General features: G+C 32.0%; 2 protein-coding genes across 2 annotated transcripts in view; one reads left to right on the forward strand and one right to left on the reverse strand.

Moving 5' to 3' along the window:
- CDC73 (cell division cycle 73) overlaps positions 1-16,207 on the forward strand; it is a 141,603-nt gene that overhangs the window by 85,106 nt on the left and 40,290 nt on the right. The window lies entirely within an intron of this gene.
- On the reverse strand, positions 4,074-11,923 carry B3GALT2 (beta-1,3-galactosyltransferase 2). Its single transcript, XM_004484490.4, has 2 exons — positions 11,289-11,923; positions 4,074-6,915 (listed from the first exon to the last, which is right to left on the reverse strand). Exon 2 carries the CDS (start codon positions 6,786-6,788, stop codon positions 5,523-5,525), a length of 1,266 nt encoding a protein of 421 aa, XP_004484547.1. The 5' UTR covers positions 6,789-6,915; positions 11,289-11,923; the 3' UTR covers positions 4,074-5,522.

Raw genomic sequence — 16,207 nt, forward strand, 5'->3', positions numbered from 1 at the left:
TGTTATTGTAGAAGTTGTTACTGTGTTTATCTTCTCTTGTTTGAGTTCCTTCTGTGTTTTGTACTTCAAAAGTCCTTCCCAATCTGTAATCAGTGAAAGAGTGTTTCCCCATCCCTGCATAAATGTTTAAAAGTACCTGGCACAGGTTTGATAGTTATTGGCCCATTATTGTTCTTACTTGGCTCTATCTGGGATTTATTTTTGTAGTAGTATAAGTTAATATTATGAGGACTGTATTTACAGCTTGAATCATAAACATTAAATCCCAAGGTTTGGCCAGTACTTTTTTTTGAATAATGGAATAATGAATAATATATTAAGTCTTAATGCATTCATGCTACTGACTTACTAGGTATATTAAGGTCTCTTTTCAAGTCTGTTTTTTTTTTTCTTGATTTGACTACCTAATTCCTATTACTATTTTCAGTATTTTCTTAGTTACCAATACTTATTTCTCTGTATTAACTTCATAATTATTTTGTGGTTTTCATCCCCACACATTAAAAACTTAAAAGAAAAACCAAAAAAAAAACCAACCCCAGAATATATTGGGATTTGATAGCATGTGCATAGACTGTATATAGATTTATAAGAAATTTTTTCTAGAAAATTCAGAATATGCAGGTGAACAAAAATGCTAATAGAGAAGGCTTTCCATTTTTAAAGTACCTTAAAAAAAAAAAAGGTCTCTTCTGTTCTTGCCAGAATTTTTATCTCAGTAAAATTTAGTTTTCTGTATAGAATTCCTACTTACTTCTTGTTAGGATTATTTCTTTCTTTACAAACAATGTTGCTTTTGTGAACTGAATTTTTTCATATGTATTTTAGTATTTAAATCTTGTTTTTGACTGATTTTCTAAGTTCTTTTTATTCTTTCAATCAGTTAATTCTGTTGGGCTTTCTGGAAATAACGCTCATTTTCTCTTTTCTATAGTCACACCCATTTCAGTTCAGGCGTCACTGAGGTAGTTCCCAATTTTATTTTAAACAATGGAACCCCTCTTTCAAATGAACTGGAACCCCTTCATATAAAACATAAAATTTCAGCTGCTAGACAGGATTCTAGAGAACCACCCTCTTGATTACACTAATTATCATATAGACACCTGGAGAAATTAGTTTGAAAACTATTGTTAAATCATAAAATAATATCTAATTATGGGGTTAGTGAGACTCCTTATTCCTACTCTTAATTTTGTCTGCCAGTTAAGTGTGATTTTGGGTAATAGAATATTGTCTCAGGCTATTCCTTCTAGTCTTAATTTTTTAAAAATACATTAATTTTATTGATACATATTAATAAAGCATACAGTTCATCCAAAGTGTACAATCATGGCACACTTGGTATAACCAAATAGTTGTGCATTCATCACTTAAGTCATTATTAGAGCATTTTCATTATTTCAATAATAAAAAAACAAACAAGAAAATGCACAGCATTGTGGTTATACTAAAAGCCAAAGTATACACTTTGGATAGTTCATATGGACTTGAGTTATGTCTCAGTAGAACTGCTTAATAAATAAATAATTGTGCAAGAATAGCTGGAAATAGCATCTGTGTACAGCAGAGGAAACATAGAGTATTATATTTTTTAAGAGTAATTTTACAGAAATCATATGTAGGAGTAGAGTTATATTAAATCCCTTTAAGGAAATCTAATGAGATGATTATAATGTGTTTTTATTACCTTGTTTCAAACCTTCAGTATGTTAGGAAATGCTCATCGCCATCAGAATCTCACATTAATTGTTTGTTATCTATATTCAGCTGTGTTTTAATAGTATTTTAGTTTTGACAAGTAAACATCTTTTATTGTGCTGTGCAAGTTAGTGTCTTATAAGCATTTAATTGAAAACTCATATATAAAAGCATGATTTTAAGATTTTGCATATTATAGCTTTCGGTCATTCAATATTTTTTATGCTGCTGTTGCACTATTTTCATTTTTTTTTAATGTAAAGGATATTGTTTAAAATGAAATTCAAATGTAGAATGTGTAGGATTCAGTTTGAAGTTGAAAACATTAGCTTAATAAATAGACTGAGGCACTTGGATGTTTTAGCTCCAGTTGTGTTTGAGCTTAGCAATTTCCTCTGGTAAAGGGAGAGGAAAGAATTCTGTTTAGATGCTGAAATGTTTTCTTTCCCTCCTCTGGAAAATTAAGAGCATTAAGGTTTTATATTTACATCATATTTAGGGGAGGGTGGGGGAAGGTTTCAGAGAGTGTAATACCAACAGGTTTATCCCTGAAACTGAAAGTGTCCCTTTTAGTATTTGATAGACATTACTCTCTGAATACATGTTATGATACATTGATATTTTGTCAGCTGTCTTAGAATTATATGTATAGTAGGATGCTTTTGTTTTTGTTTTAGCTTCTTAAATTTTAATCTATGTTAACATAGTAATGAAGTTTTCTAGTTGTACAATAAAATCTGAAAAATTACTTGATTTTTCAGCTGAATAGAGGGGTTTTACCACCTCACTACAAATCAGTGGTGACTAAATAGTACGATGAGTAAATGCAGTGCCAATTTTGTGTTTTAAAAATTATTAATTGTACTTCAAAGAAACACCTTTCATAATTTCTGAGTATCATGTGTGTGCCCTTTACAGATGTGCCTTAGTACCAGAGGAGCAAGAGATAAGCAGTAATGCACATGCTTTTAACCAGACATCAACAACTGAGAAGGAAAAGAGCTAATAGTGAAGGAATCAGATTTCCTCTCCTTCTCTTTATTTACATCCAACATCAGATTTCCAGGGTGTAAAAATAGCTCTAAAGCATCCAGGCACTGGCAGAGATTAAAAGGCTGAGAATGGGAGAACAGAGAGGCAGGCCAATTTTGCTTAGGTTTTTACACCTTTTAGCAGGTATCATATGAGAGATAGATAGCAGATAGGCTAATGGTGGGCTAATAGTTAAGAGCATTGTCTTTGAAATGAAACCCTAATAATTTACTAGTTTTGTAGTCTTAGGTATTTACTTTATTACACGAATCTTTCTTTCCTGTCCTTTAGTGTTGTTTATAAGGATTATATGAAATAATTTATATAAAATGCTGTAACACAGTGTCAGGTACGTAGAGGTTGCTCAGTCAGTTAATAGTTCGTCCTCCTGTTATTGGTATTATTTTTGTGGGATTTATTGAAAGTAGCTGTTAATAAGATTCCAGTTGAAATCACATGTGATTATGCTATATATAAAAGGATGAGGAGAAATCTAAATTATTTGGTTGAATTAGAATTTTGTCACCTCTAATCTTGAAGATAAGTTAATGTCAACTATGACATCATTTAAAATTTATAATTTCATATATAATAAAAATTATGAAGTACTGAGCGTGAAGAAGGCATAATATTTGTGAGATGTTTAAATATCAGCTTATTTTCTTAAAGAAATCAGCTCTTGTTGAGGGTGAAAGGTCAAAAGTAACTTAATAATAGAATATTTCTTCTAAAAAGGAATTTTTAACAGTATTATTTGATTCATAGTCTTTCAAGACTTAGAGTGCCATCGGATTGCCATCGTTTTTCAAGATTGTATTATCAGGAATATAGGAATGATTTTTAATTGATGCTTGAGATAGGAGAAATTGAGGTGTCTGTTAAGAATTGTTTCTGTCTTAGCTATTTTTTCCAACTGAATTTTTCCAGAAGGAAAATACTGTCTTTTAAAGACCCTGCACTATAATCATAATTCGGACAAATAGCACTTGCGTTCTGTTTCTCCCTGTGTGCACGCATGAGCCATACACATACACACAGTCCTCCCCCCTTGTCTTTAACTTCTGAAGTATAAGTCAGAATTACTCTTCATTGAGGGAAGGATTCCTTTAGTCTTTTAATCAAACTGACTTATCTGTTTACATTTTATCTCCTACAGGTGACTTAAATAATTTTTGTGTTTCCGTAGTCCTTTTAGAATAAATTAAGTGAAAACAGTTTCAAACCAAGAACTAGGGAGTGTTATATAGGTCAACTTTCAGAATTACTCTATGTAGAATAGAATACTTAGATTGCTGATTTGAAAATGGGAGATAAATTGAGTAAAAGTAGAATTCAAAATATTAATTACTACATACTTTATTAAAAGGTTTCTTTGAGTCTCAACTTTAACAAATGTTACAGTTCTCTTCTGGTGATTTATGTCTTTAGAACAGAATCAGGGATAAAAATGTTATTAGTATTAAATAACATCCTGGTTAAATTAAGCTTGATAAATTTATATACTTAAAATAATTATTTTTAAGTTATGAGGTTTCTTGATTTTAAAATTCACAATAGAGCCAAACAAAATATTTGTACCATAACACCCAGTAAAGATTTTTTTGTTTACCTTATTTTTTTATTAAAAGCTGATAAAAGTGCATCATATACATTGTTCATCCTAGAATCAAGCTTTCATCAAACATTCGGAGCTTTCTTCCAGCCTCCAAAAAGGTTTTTAGTTGGTGATGCAGAGTATTTCTCGTCTACCAAATTAAAAATTGCAGGTTTGTAAAGTTGGCACTCAGACAGAGAAATAAGTGCCATAAAATGATTAAATATTGGCATGTGTATACCCGCTGTCAGGAAATAAACTTCCCATATGTTGCAGTTTGGCAGACATGCACCTTAAAAATGTATTGAATGAAACTGCTGTTGCCCTCTTTATCCTTTATCTTTTTCATCAAAACATACTCTTTGTGCCTCTAAATGATCACTCTTGCTTCAGTTAGAGGAACATGATATATTTTTATAGTCAGATATACTTGAAGTTAAATGGTAACTAATCTAATTGAATAACTCATTAAAATACTAGGTTGGTCCTCAACACCGAGTAAACAAAATTTGAATGTTTTAAAACATTTAATTTTTTTATAAAAGTTTGAGCCTGAGACACGTTGATTTTCACATTTTATCACGTCTTGTCAAAATAATTTCCCCCAATGTATGAGAATATTAATGAAGGGAATCTCAATCACTTTTTAAAAGTAAATATTTAGATAAGAACAACATTGATGAAACACCTGGACTTTGCGGATGTTTTTGTGAAATAACTAAATCTTATTGCGTGGAATATAGTTTTGAGAAACGAGGACAGTCAGGTCAGAAAATTTGTCTTTTGCACAATTACAAAGTTTCCTTAAATTGATAGTAATGTTTTATTTACATTTGTGTCTTGAGATGATAAACTAAAATTAAGGATCTTTTGACTGTCTTTATTTCTTAAATAATTGAAATGTATGTGGAAAATATGTGCAAATATATTTTATTGGCCTGTAAAATAAGAATTGAACCATGGATTTATGCATGCATGTTACTGTATGTTAATAACATGGAGTCCCCTAATACAAGTTTTTATAGATTTTTGGGGGGTACCTTTTTGATGTTATTTTTTAAATTAAAAAAATATTTCTTGAATTCCTTTATGTGATGGGTTTTAACTAAAACTTGTCCAGTGGATGTATCAGTTTTAACTATACATGCTTTTAGCAATATTTACAGATTGCACATTTGAAAAAAAGAGTCTTTTTTTAGTGTAGTTTACGGTGGCGATACCTGCCTGCCTTTTCTTTTGCTGCATTGGCACAGGCATTGTGCTTATTTTGTTGCAGATGGTTCCAGTATTTTATCAGTTCACTAGGCTGGAACTGATGAGAGGTAATTAGGTGGCTGTATTTACAGCTTGAATAAGAAACTCTCCAGTGATTGAACACAAACTCATTGGGAGGGGGCACAGGATCAATTCTCAACTTGGCAAGACAGATCCCCACATACACATCTTCCAAGTGCAATCGACGGATACTTAAAGAAACTTTAAATATCTTTTCTGCCAAATCTCCAGAAAAAACATAACCAGTTCCAGAACAGAAGACAGGGTAGCGCTCACTTGGGTAGAGGTCTGGTGGCATGTACCACTTACTATCCTTGTTTCTATTGGGTGCGTATCCTCTCATTAAGTAACCAGTAAAATAGTTATGCCTGGGAGGCAGATCTGGCTTAAGTAACTTATGTATTAAATATTCAGTGTTGACAAACATATCACTGTCAGTTTTCATAACATATGGAATATGCGGACAGTATGTTGCAACCCAGTTCATCCCCATTAATGTTTTAATGGTCAAATTGTAGTATGTGTCTAAATATTCTTGCTGAATGATATCATGATATTGTCTGCTTTCTTCCAGTATTGCACGTTGAAGGTAGCCATTTAACTTAATACTTACGCCCAACAGAAAAATGCGTGTGATTTGTATACCAGGTGCTAGACTTTCATTACCCCAGGTTTGCCGAATAGCTCTTCTAGCTTCTATTTGTCCAGGTTCTGCAGCTATTAGCAGTATTAGAAAAGGACTTTTCTCCTGGCATTTTTCTGGCTCATTGATAACATATTTGAAATAAGAATTCGAATGTCCAGTACCTCTTTCATTATAAATACTTCCATTGGCACTAAGTGTATTCTCCAGCCCTGTAACTCCTTGTGGTGAAAGGTCTGTGTTATTAGAGTTAGTTGCTGTTTGAGGCTTCAGAGTTTCAGGGATGATTTCTTTCCAGATGTTCCGAATGGAGCTGTGGTTTGTCTCGCTTTTTGTAGAACGAAATCCTCGGAAAGAGTATGTCACAGGGTTTTCTTTAAATGCAGCTTTTCCTGGCAGCCAGTCATGATGATTGAAACACAAAAACATAGCAAAAAGAAACACTAGAGAAAGTACACCAATAAGATGGGTACGGAACAAAGACCTCTTGGCATTCCAGGACATCTTTGCAAAGCAGCAGTGTCTTCTCCTCCACTGAAGCATGTTGTAAATATCCAGTAATGGGATATGAGATAATGGTTGCTGAAAATGATGTTTTCTCCTCCTGAATCAGTACTATTCTTTGGTAATCATTTTGTGATTTGGTCACGTTGTATCCCTTGCAGTCATTCTACAAAGATGAAGCGTAAAAGTTTACAAATGTTAAATACTACAAAACTACCTGAAAGAGATTTTAGGTGCTAATAAAATTGAGATAAATAGGAATTTTTTGAGTCGTGAAACCCAGAAATGAAGCTTATAATTTGTTTCCCCTTGTTAACTAGTAATGTGCTGGGTTAATTTCTTTAGAAACATAACTCTGTAGCAAAATAAGATGATGATGGAATAACTTTCTTCCACTTATTTCATTGTTCAGTAGTCTGGCCATTTGAACTTTGGACCCAAGTTAAAAATTTAGAAGTTGTATGCATGTAGAAAAGAAAATGTTACTAGATTCCTGAGAGAGACCATGTGAAAAGGCCTTGAGAGCAGATGGAAAATTTATTGGCATTAATTAAAATTGATTTGACATACCATTGATTTTATGGTACACAGTCAGTGGCCTTTTTTTGTAAAATGGTCATGTATCAGTTGTGGGACAGACGGTTATAGCAGAGTTCTGTTAGTCACAGTACACTGCTTGGCATGTTTTCCATTGGCCCCTGCTGTGTTGAGAAAGTCAGTGAGAAGATGCACCTGTCAAAATTAATTTTCAGGGTCCAGTAACTTCAGTGCAGGATTTTTAGTCAGTAATAAATGATGTACATTTTCAAGTACTCTTTCTAATTTTAATCTTTCACTTCAAATATGAGATAGTCAAGACATCATTTTTCTAATTTACACTTCAGATTGAGTTTAAAATATAGCAAGTAATGATCTACATCTATGGCCATAGTACAGCATTATCATATGTCTAAGATTAGTCTTCTTGTTAGAATTAAACAGAGAACTACTTTGAACAGTTTTTCCAGATTTCCTACAAAATATAGGCAGTAGCTACTACACATCCAACTATTTAAATTTTTAAATTTCAAAAAATTTATTTGAAAAAATTCTTGGGTTATGCTGTGTTCTCAATTTTCATGTGGAGAATTTGACAGATTGTTAGAACTTTTGACAGTGCCCTAGATTTTAAAATGATGATGGAATATTGGTACGGTTTTCATGATGCCACGTATTAAGAACTGGCTGTGTTATCTTTGAACAAGATTTTCAATGTATAGCACAAACTTGTTCATGGTTTCCGGTTCTTAGTTTTTCTGAACAAAGGTATGGTGGTAGCAAATGGGTGAGGAACTGTAGCTTGAATTCCGTTAAAAGAGAAAAAAAGATTTTGGGGGAAGGGAGTAGTAAATGTGTAGTTTTTATTTTTTCAACTCTTTAATGTAAAATTATTTCTTTATGCAAAAGAAAACTGAACAGCCAATTAAAAAATTTAATGTGGGAACATTTCTTTATTTGAAATTATATACATACATAGGTCTTTGTGTTTATTGAGACTGTGATAGTGAGAAACTCATGGTTAATAACAAATTTGCCAAAAACTGATATGAAATTTAATTGTTTTTAGGAAATAATAGTATGTACATGGAAATCCTTATAATTGAGTAATTATGAAGTAGAATTCACATACATAACGTTAAGTACTTCAAACATTGAAAGTATTAGGTATATATGAATGAAAGTACTGCTATTCTAAGAACAGCCACTAGGAGGAGCAAGTAGGTGGGAATTTGAATGAATTTCTATAGTACAGGCAGCAGTTTGATAATTTCTACTTTCTGAAATTACGTAGTACTTTTGAAAGTTACGGTATTTCTCAAATGTAAAACAATTATTTAATAATTTCTAGAGAAATTGACAGTATGATTCTTCTTAAGTTTAGGATGTTAAAAACAAATAATGTAGTTTGTTATTTATCGGGTTTTATTTACGTGAAATTTAATTGTACATTACTATAATGAAGACCAAGGCTATTCATAGTACCAGTAAAACAGTTCTGCTATGGCTAAGCTGAAAATAATAATGCTGAGTGTTCTGATATAGAAACTCACTTTTCTCCTCCTTGTACTTGTAAATAATTGGCCATTCTGTTTAAATCAAGAAACTATTTCTGAGCTTTTTTTTTTCAAAACCCCAACAAAAAGAGGCCATTAGGCATTAAGAATCATGTGTGTTAAATTGAAAAAAACAAAAGTTTCGATAATATGTTTTAAACATTCCAGCGCTAAATTAAATTTACAACTTATTGTTGATATAATAATGCTTAGAATCTGATTAAGCCCAATCATTTAGATCTTTTAAAAGTGTAAATTTGATGGTTTAAAAAGTTGTTGTTTGAGCGAATATTTGAATAAAGGAATGCAGGAATGAATAAAGGTAAATGTAGTATAAATTGCAGTGTTTTTATTATGAAAACAATATACTCGAAGTAATGCCTCTAAAGTATTTCAGTGTTACAGAAAACAAAAAAATTACTTGATATTGTAATCTAGGAGAAAGACATAGTTTTTGGTCCTAATATGATTTTGTAACAATATGTGATGAGATATCCACATGCATCTTACTTCAATTTCACAATATTTTTTATTCGTAAATAATCTACCAAAGCTTGAAATTCACATATACCTATTTGTTAATGTCCCACTGATAAATGAAGTGCATATGTCTAGGCTTTAAAAATTCCTTATTGAAAGTTTCTTAGATATTTATCATTTTTCTGCTGAAAGTACATTTGAAGTGAAGTAACTTCCTCCTTTTATTAAATTGATAAAATTATTCAGTTAGTGCCTATTGTGTTTAAATTTTTGAAAAGTGGAAACAAGACAAAGTTAAAATATTTTTGGCATTCAGAGTAGTTTTGTACATTTACATTTTCAGGATAGCATTAGCTTTGATCCTTCTTATAATTTTATAATCTCAAGTTAATGTATATTTAGATCTTATGCTTTAAGTTCATGGGGGACTGTTACTGAAAAAATGCTGATCAGCTGCTTTGTGCACACACATACACTTTTTATCATTTGGTTGATATCTTTAGTCTGTTAGAACAATAGTAAATTTAAAGGTTCTTTAATTTAAAAAATATGCTTTTGCTTTGAGATGTATAGCTTGTAAAAATGTTTAGTTGGTGACTAACATTGAGATAAAGGCACTAAAAGGGACTTGAAATTTTGACAACCATGTTTTTTTGTTGTTGAATAGTATCTGATACCGGTCTTTATTAGAATAGCAATTCATGGTTATGAAGTGAGAGTTGATAATGAGATGTAACAATAGTAGGGCCTGTGATAAACTGGAGTGATTTTAGCTCTTTAATTTTATAATGAAATGCTTACATATATCTAAAAAGTGTTTGCCCTTGGTTATTAAATAATAGATTATTGAGTTACAGTGTGAAATTGAAAAAATTCAGTATTTTGATACCTTTGTAAAAAAATTTTAGAAATATCTTTCTAGGTCTTGAGGCTTGAGGTGCTGTTATAACTATGATTGTTACTAAAATAGTTTATTAGATTTATCTCTGCCCTGCACATGCATACAGTGGCAGTAGTTTGTTATCACATGTTAATATAGCTCAAAGCATACTAGCTATATTTATCTTTAATTTTTGACCTTATATTTCTGTTCATGGATATTTTTGTATCAAAGTATTTTCCTTTTATGTTTTTGAATTTCAATTTTATAATTATCACCAGGAACAACCTGAGATTTTCCTGCTTAGAATCACTATGTTTCCTAAAATAAAAGCTCACTATTTCAAATGGGGGAATTTTTAGAAACCATTAATATCTCTGTGTTTAAAGTATATTGTGGACAGTCTAATAATATGCATATCTACTTGGTGTTATTCTCTGCATAAACTCAATACCTTATGTGATCCTTTACTTTTTAAACTGGTAATACTTAAAATTTGTTAATATTTTCTTCGGCTTTGTTCATTGTCTTTATTTGGGGAGATGAATATTGGAGGGGAGATTTTGTTACTAAATAAAGCCGTTATATATTAAGATTTTGTTTTTAAAGGACTTTGAAAATAGTTCTTAATATTAAGAACATTTCTTTGATACTATTCAATGTAATTTCCCTTCATTGTCTCTTTAGATAGCCATTTTTAAGAAAGCACTTCAATTTACTTGATAAGTATTCAATTTGACCTAATTTGTTAGAGAATTGCTGTATTTTCTTTAGAGGGCTACAGATTTTTTTTTTTAAGTTTAATTTCTCAGAGAGTCTTTTAAGTACATCTTATTACTATTTACCTTCCCCCCCTTATATATTTGAAATCCTCTTATTACTCCAAGCTAAATATGTGACTAAATAAAGCAGTGGCAGCTTGCCGTCTGAACAATGACAGGTTTTAAAAATCATATATTTAGAAAACCTTTCATAGTATCGATGGCAGTGAACTGTATGAACTTGTTTATCAGATATTAGTTCCTCCAGGACTATAAACAGGTAACAGACATTTAAATGAACATCACATACAAGGTTTTGACATACCTTCCTTGGTCAGGCCATTTATGGTGAGAGGATTATGCCCACTGAAAATACTTTTGGCACGCCATCACTTCAGCCAAAAAGATGCTATCGAACATGCGCACATCCCCCAATAGTCTGCCTCTTGCGATTGCTTTTCACAGTATTCAAAGTGTCCATCTGTCCGTTTGTCTTCGAGTTACCTTTCTTGTTCATATGGTCCTAGTCTTGTGAGATTTTTCCTCTCATTTTTTCTCTCTCTCTTTAAACAAAAGAATTATAGTTGTCCATTCTATTTGGAGCACTGTTGTCTCTTCCCAATAGTTGATGCATTGAAGCTTTTTACATCTGCTGTTTTCCTGGCTGGACAATGCAGTGCTGTGTTCTCTTCTCAGTATCCATATTTCTAGTAATAACACTGAGCTGCAATGTAAAGCAGCCAGAGCTAGAATGTAGTGCTATGTTGTATAGAAAAAGAATAGGATTTACCTCTCTTCTTTTGTTGTTCCCTGGCAGCTGCGAGAAGAATTTTGAGCAGTTTTACTGGGATTTTTTTCTATAATATGAAATCCACGGTTCCTCAGCTGCTGCACAGGCAGGCAGCCGTTTAAATGTGGGCTTGACAGATGCTTTCTTCTGACAGAGCAGAATTTAACGTCACTGCTTGGCTGAATCCCACGTGATTGTTTGCATTCATTTTGTCTAAAATCCTAAGGTAGGGAGAAGCTTAGAGATTTTGCTTCTTATACTATCAAAATTATATATATTCAGTACAATTGTAGTGATGAGTGGATAATATGAAAATGAGATGATTATGAAATGAATGGTTATGATTTTATTTTTTCCAGCTTATTTCCTTTTTTCACTTTAAGCTTAAGTGTACAGTCTTTCTGAATGTTTCTAGTGTTAGATGTTGGTTTTCGTGTTTCTTACATGTCTTTGTAGGGCAAAAGTAATATAAGCTTCTGTATGTACCTTGGTTGTAAATTTAACCCTTTCAGTGCACTCTTCCCCTTGAAGCTTTTTCCTCAAATTTCTCCTGTTTTACTAATGTCTAGTAAGACTCATAAGCCATTTATCTTTTATCTGTAACTTAGGCTTTTCCCCGCGTTTTCTGGGATTTATATAAATCAGCAGTCGTGGATTGCTCTGGCGATATATGATATATGATACAACCCACTGCTTTTTTGCTCTTACGGTGTTTCTAGTGTTCTTGAAGGTAGCATAACTTTTTAAATCACTTCTTAATGCCAGCATTTATTTTTCACTTATTTCTCCTCTTCCTCAAATTGGATGTATGATAGAAATCAACAGAATGGTATAGTAGATATAGTGTATTTATATAGGATCTTCTTGGTGGATAATGAGGTTTTACTAATTATATTTACTTATCCTAATATTTTAGGATGGTTTGTGTATGTGTAACTTGCTGTTATACATATTCTACAGTAAGTACTAGATGCTTATTCTGAAAGATTTCTTTGTATGGTTCATTTCCTGGGCACCTTGGCACCTTGCTCATTTTTTTTTTCTCTAGAGCACTATGGCAGTGTAATTTAAAAAAAATATAGCCTTAATTATCAGTTTTAATATAATTAGTAGTTAATACCTAGAAATCTAAAGTTTTGGAACTTAAGCAATATGTTTTAGTTACATAGGCTCTTTGTCTTGCCCATATTTCCCTGTAATTTTGGTTACATTTTCTCTAAAATTTGTTTGATTTTCCTCCTCATATTTTTGCATTTAGCTGATGAAAGATACTTTGTAATTTTAGGATTTTAGGAACTTCATGACTGTATTTTAGGAGTGTATGTGACATTTCTAGAAATGCTAAAAGGAACATTAAGAATTTTAGAAATGAGAACTAAGAGGCCTACAGCTTTGACTTTTCCAAATGTGAAGGATAGGACCAAAAGCCAGGTTTCTTGGCTTTAGTCCTTATATCCACCATGCTAAAATGTCCACCACTTTTTAAAAAGAATAAGATATGCTTAAGTAGCAGGATAAAACTTAGGTATTCTCCAAAACATATTCTCCAGAAGTAAAAGTACATTTCTTAAAACAGTATTTATTGGTGATTGCTAGTGTAGAATTTGATTATACAGCTAGTATCAGTTACCATTAATTTACTGAGTATTTACCCAGAGTCAGACTATGTGCTTAGCCTGCCTGAAGTTATATAATGACTTTTTTCTTCTTATAATTTTATTATTGGAATACCCATTTTAAAGATAGATCCTTAGAGTAATTAAATAATTAGCCCAAATATCAGCTAATTAGTGATGAGAAAGAGGCCAACCTGGGAATTGAAGCAAGATTTTCTGAGTCCTTAGGCTCTGTTATGATAATAATCCTGGTAAAATTGTGGGAAAATATTTATAGCAGTGAGGCAGCATAGCCAGTAACCATTAATAAATTATAAATGGATGCTTATATTTTCTTTTTACTCACGTGTTCAACAAATATATATTGAGGACTACCATATGCCAACATTTGCATATAGGAACAGACTATTAAATGCTGGGAATACAAAGATGAATTAGACACAGTCCCTATCCCTTTTTCCTTGGAAGGATAACAGTTCTTTTTGTCATTTCTTTTGATTGACCTCTCTTTCACTGCTGCTCTGGATTTATTATATATCTTGACTGCTAAGAAAACTCTATGGATAACGTGCCCACTAGTGGTTGCCTCCAATATTGGGCTGAGGCCTGAATACCTAGTGGGTTTTTGTCTCAAACATGCTTGCTATATGGGGCATATGTTTATATAGCAAAAGAGACTCTTGAAACTACTAACAAAAGGTGCCTTGTGTAAGTAACTTCAAACTTTTAAGAACGACTGCCATCTCTTTATTAAATTAAGCTGGTTAAAAACTTTACATAAAGTACCTAAAAGCAGCAGCAGATGTGAGATAAAAGTTTCTTTAGTTAACTTTTTTCTAGCAACCTACATGGTTCCAACCAAGAGAAACTGCAAAAATTAAAAATAAAAAAAACTTGTAAAAGTTCTTCCTTTAGTCTAGTTTCTTTTATCATCTGAATTCTATGGTTAAACTAAGTAGATATAACAGGCTTATAATTTTTACTTGCAAAAGTCTGCTTTTTAATCTTGTAAATATATCCTGATGGAAAAAATAGGTAGTCATTATCTCTTTTGGCCAGAATTATGCATGCCAGTTTGAGGATTTTCCTGGGCATGTCTAGAATAGCCCTCAAGGAGTAGTAAAATTTAAAAACAGGATGTGTAATGCCTCCTAATTCTTCTTTTCTACATTAGAAATAATTTTTCTTTTATTCATGTTAATATTAGTTTTTGAATATTATTACATGATGAATCAGATACAGATCTGCTACTTGAGTAGCTCACTTGAAGGAATAAGAGATTTATCTTAAGTCATAGTGAAGTGTCATGAAGATAAGACATTACATGGAGTTATTTCATCTATTTTTTTATCTTTATAACTCAACTGCATGTTCTTGGCAAAAAGGAAGAGAGAAAGGGGTTGGGGAAGAAAATGCCAAGCAGGGTTAGTGATGTCCATTCACTGAGAAAGAGCAAAGACCTTAAGTAAGTAACATGAAAAGAGAGGCGTGAATCTGCCTTTTCTTACTTTTGTCTGCATTTCTGTTTGTGCTTTAGTATGTGTAGTTGATCTCTAAGTGTAAGCCATTTATTTCTGCTAGTGCTTACCTGAAGAACTAGCTGTCTTTTCCAACACTTTAGAAAATTCTTTATGTTTTGGATTATGTGTAATTTCCACAATACTATTCTAAGTACTGTTATTTGATACACTTAATTAGAGACAAACCAGTTTTATCAAGGTCAGTCCACAATTACGCATAGCAATATTTGCTGAGTTTATATCTCTTTACTGTTTTGACTTAATGTCAGATGCAACCTTTTTTGTTACATAAAAAGATTTGGACAAATGACATGTTCTTGGTTATTTAATATTAATAATTTTCCCTTTTTCCTCTGGTGTCATATAGGTGATTTATGAACCAGCTTTACTTTTCTTTGCACTCACACAGCAAGTTTTAGCCTAATTTCAAATTAGCAATCTCAGAGTGACCACAAGTGTCAGTGTTTGCTTTCCTTATTTTTCTGCTTCAGTTTTCATCAAGTTATGCAACAGATACATTGTTTAAGACATTTTTTTGACTTGAAAGCAAAGCTAAAACTTTAAATTTCTTTCATAACTAATTGTAATCACATTTGTCTGTTTTAATTCATGTAAATTTTTAACTATCATAAGGAAAAAATAAGCATTTAAAAAGTACTTTGGCAGGTACTTTAATGTTATACTTGTTAATTATTTATTTTTCTTGATAGTATAACTGTTTCAGCTTAACAGAGATAAATGTGAATCATTCAGTTGTTTGGCCCACATAGGGTACTATTGGTTAGAGGTGTGGATCTCAGTGGGGCCTGGGGGGGTAGTGTGGAGGGTGTGGAGGTTGGAATACTAGGGGTAATATTGCTTTCTAGAAGTTTGTGAATGTTTTCTGTTGGCAACATGATTGATGGGCATTTAGTGAGAGGGGTCAGGGAAGGTAGTCCTGTAGTATGTGGGACAGTCACATACAACAGCAAATATTTCCATGTTCTTTAGGTCTTTTGAATGTCCCATTGGATATTTGTGTATGAAAGACATGCTTTATAATTAAGTGAATCTAGAACATAACTAGAAAACGGTATTTTTTGTACAGTTTTAACACGCACTGAATTTTCTGTGATGTAACTGCCATGTACATTGAGATAAATTGTATTTTGTTCTGAACTTTACCACTAATTCACCATTTTGAAAAATCATATTGTCTATGGCAGTAATGCTCATAGTAATTGAATTACCTATACAGTATAACAGTTTGTGGTCATTTATAATTGTTGCATTCACTATGATCTTATATATAGGTACAAACATCTGATTGATTACTTCA

This window comes from Dasypus novemcinctus, chromosome 13 (genome assembly GCF_030445035.2).
Source record: "Dasypus novemcinctus isolate mDasNov1 chromosome 13, mDasNov1.1.hap2, whole genome shotgun sequence".
Taxonomy (NCBI): Eukaryota; Metazoa; Chordata; class Mammalia; order Cingulata; family Dasypodidae; genus Dasypus; species Dasypus novemcinctus.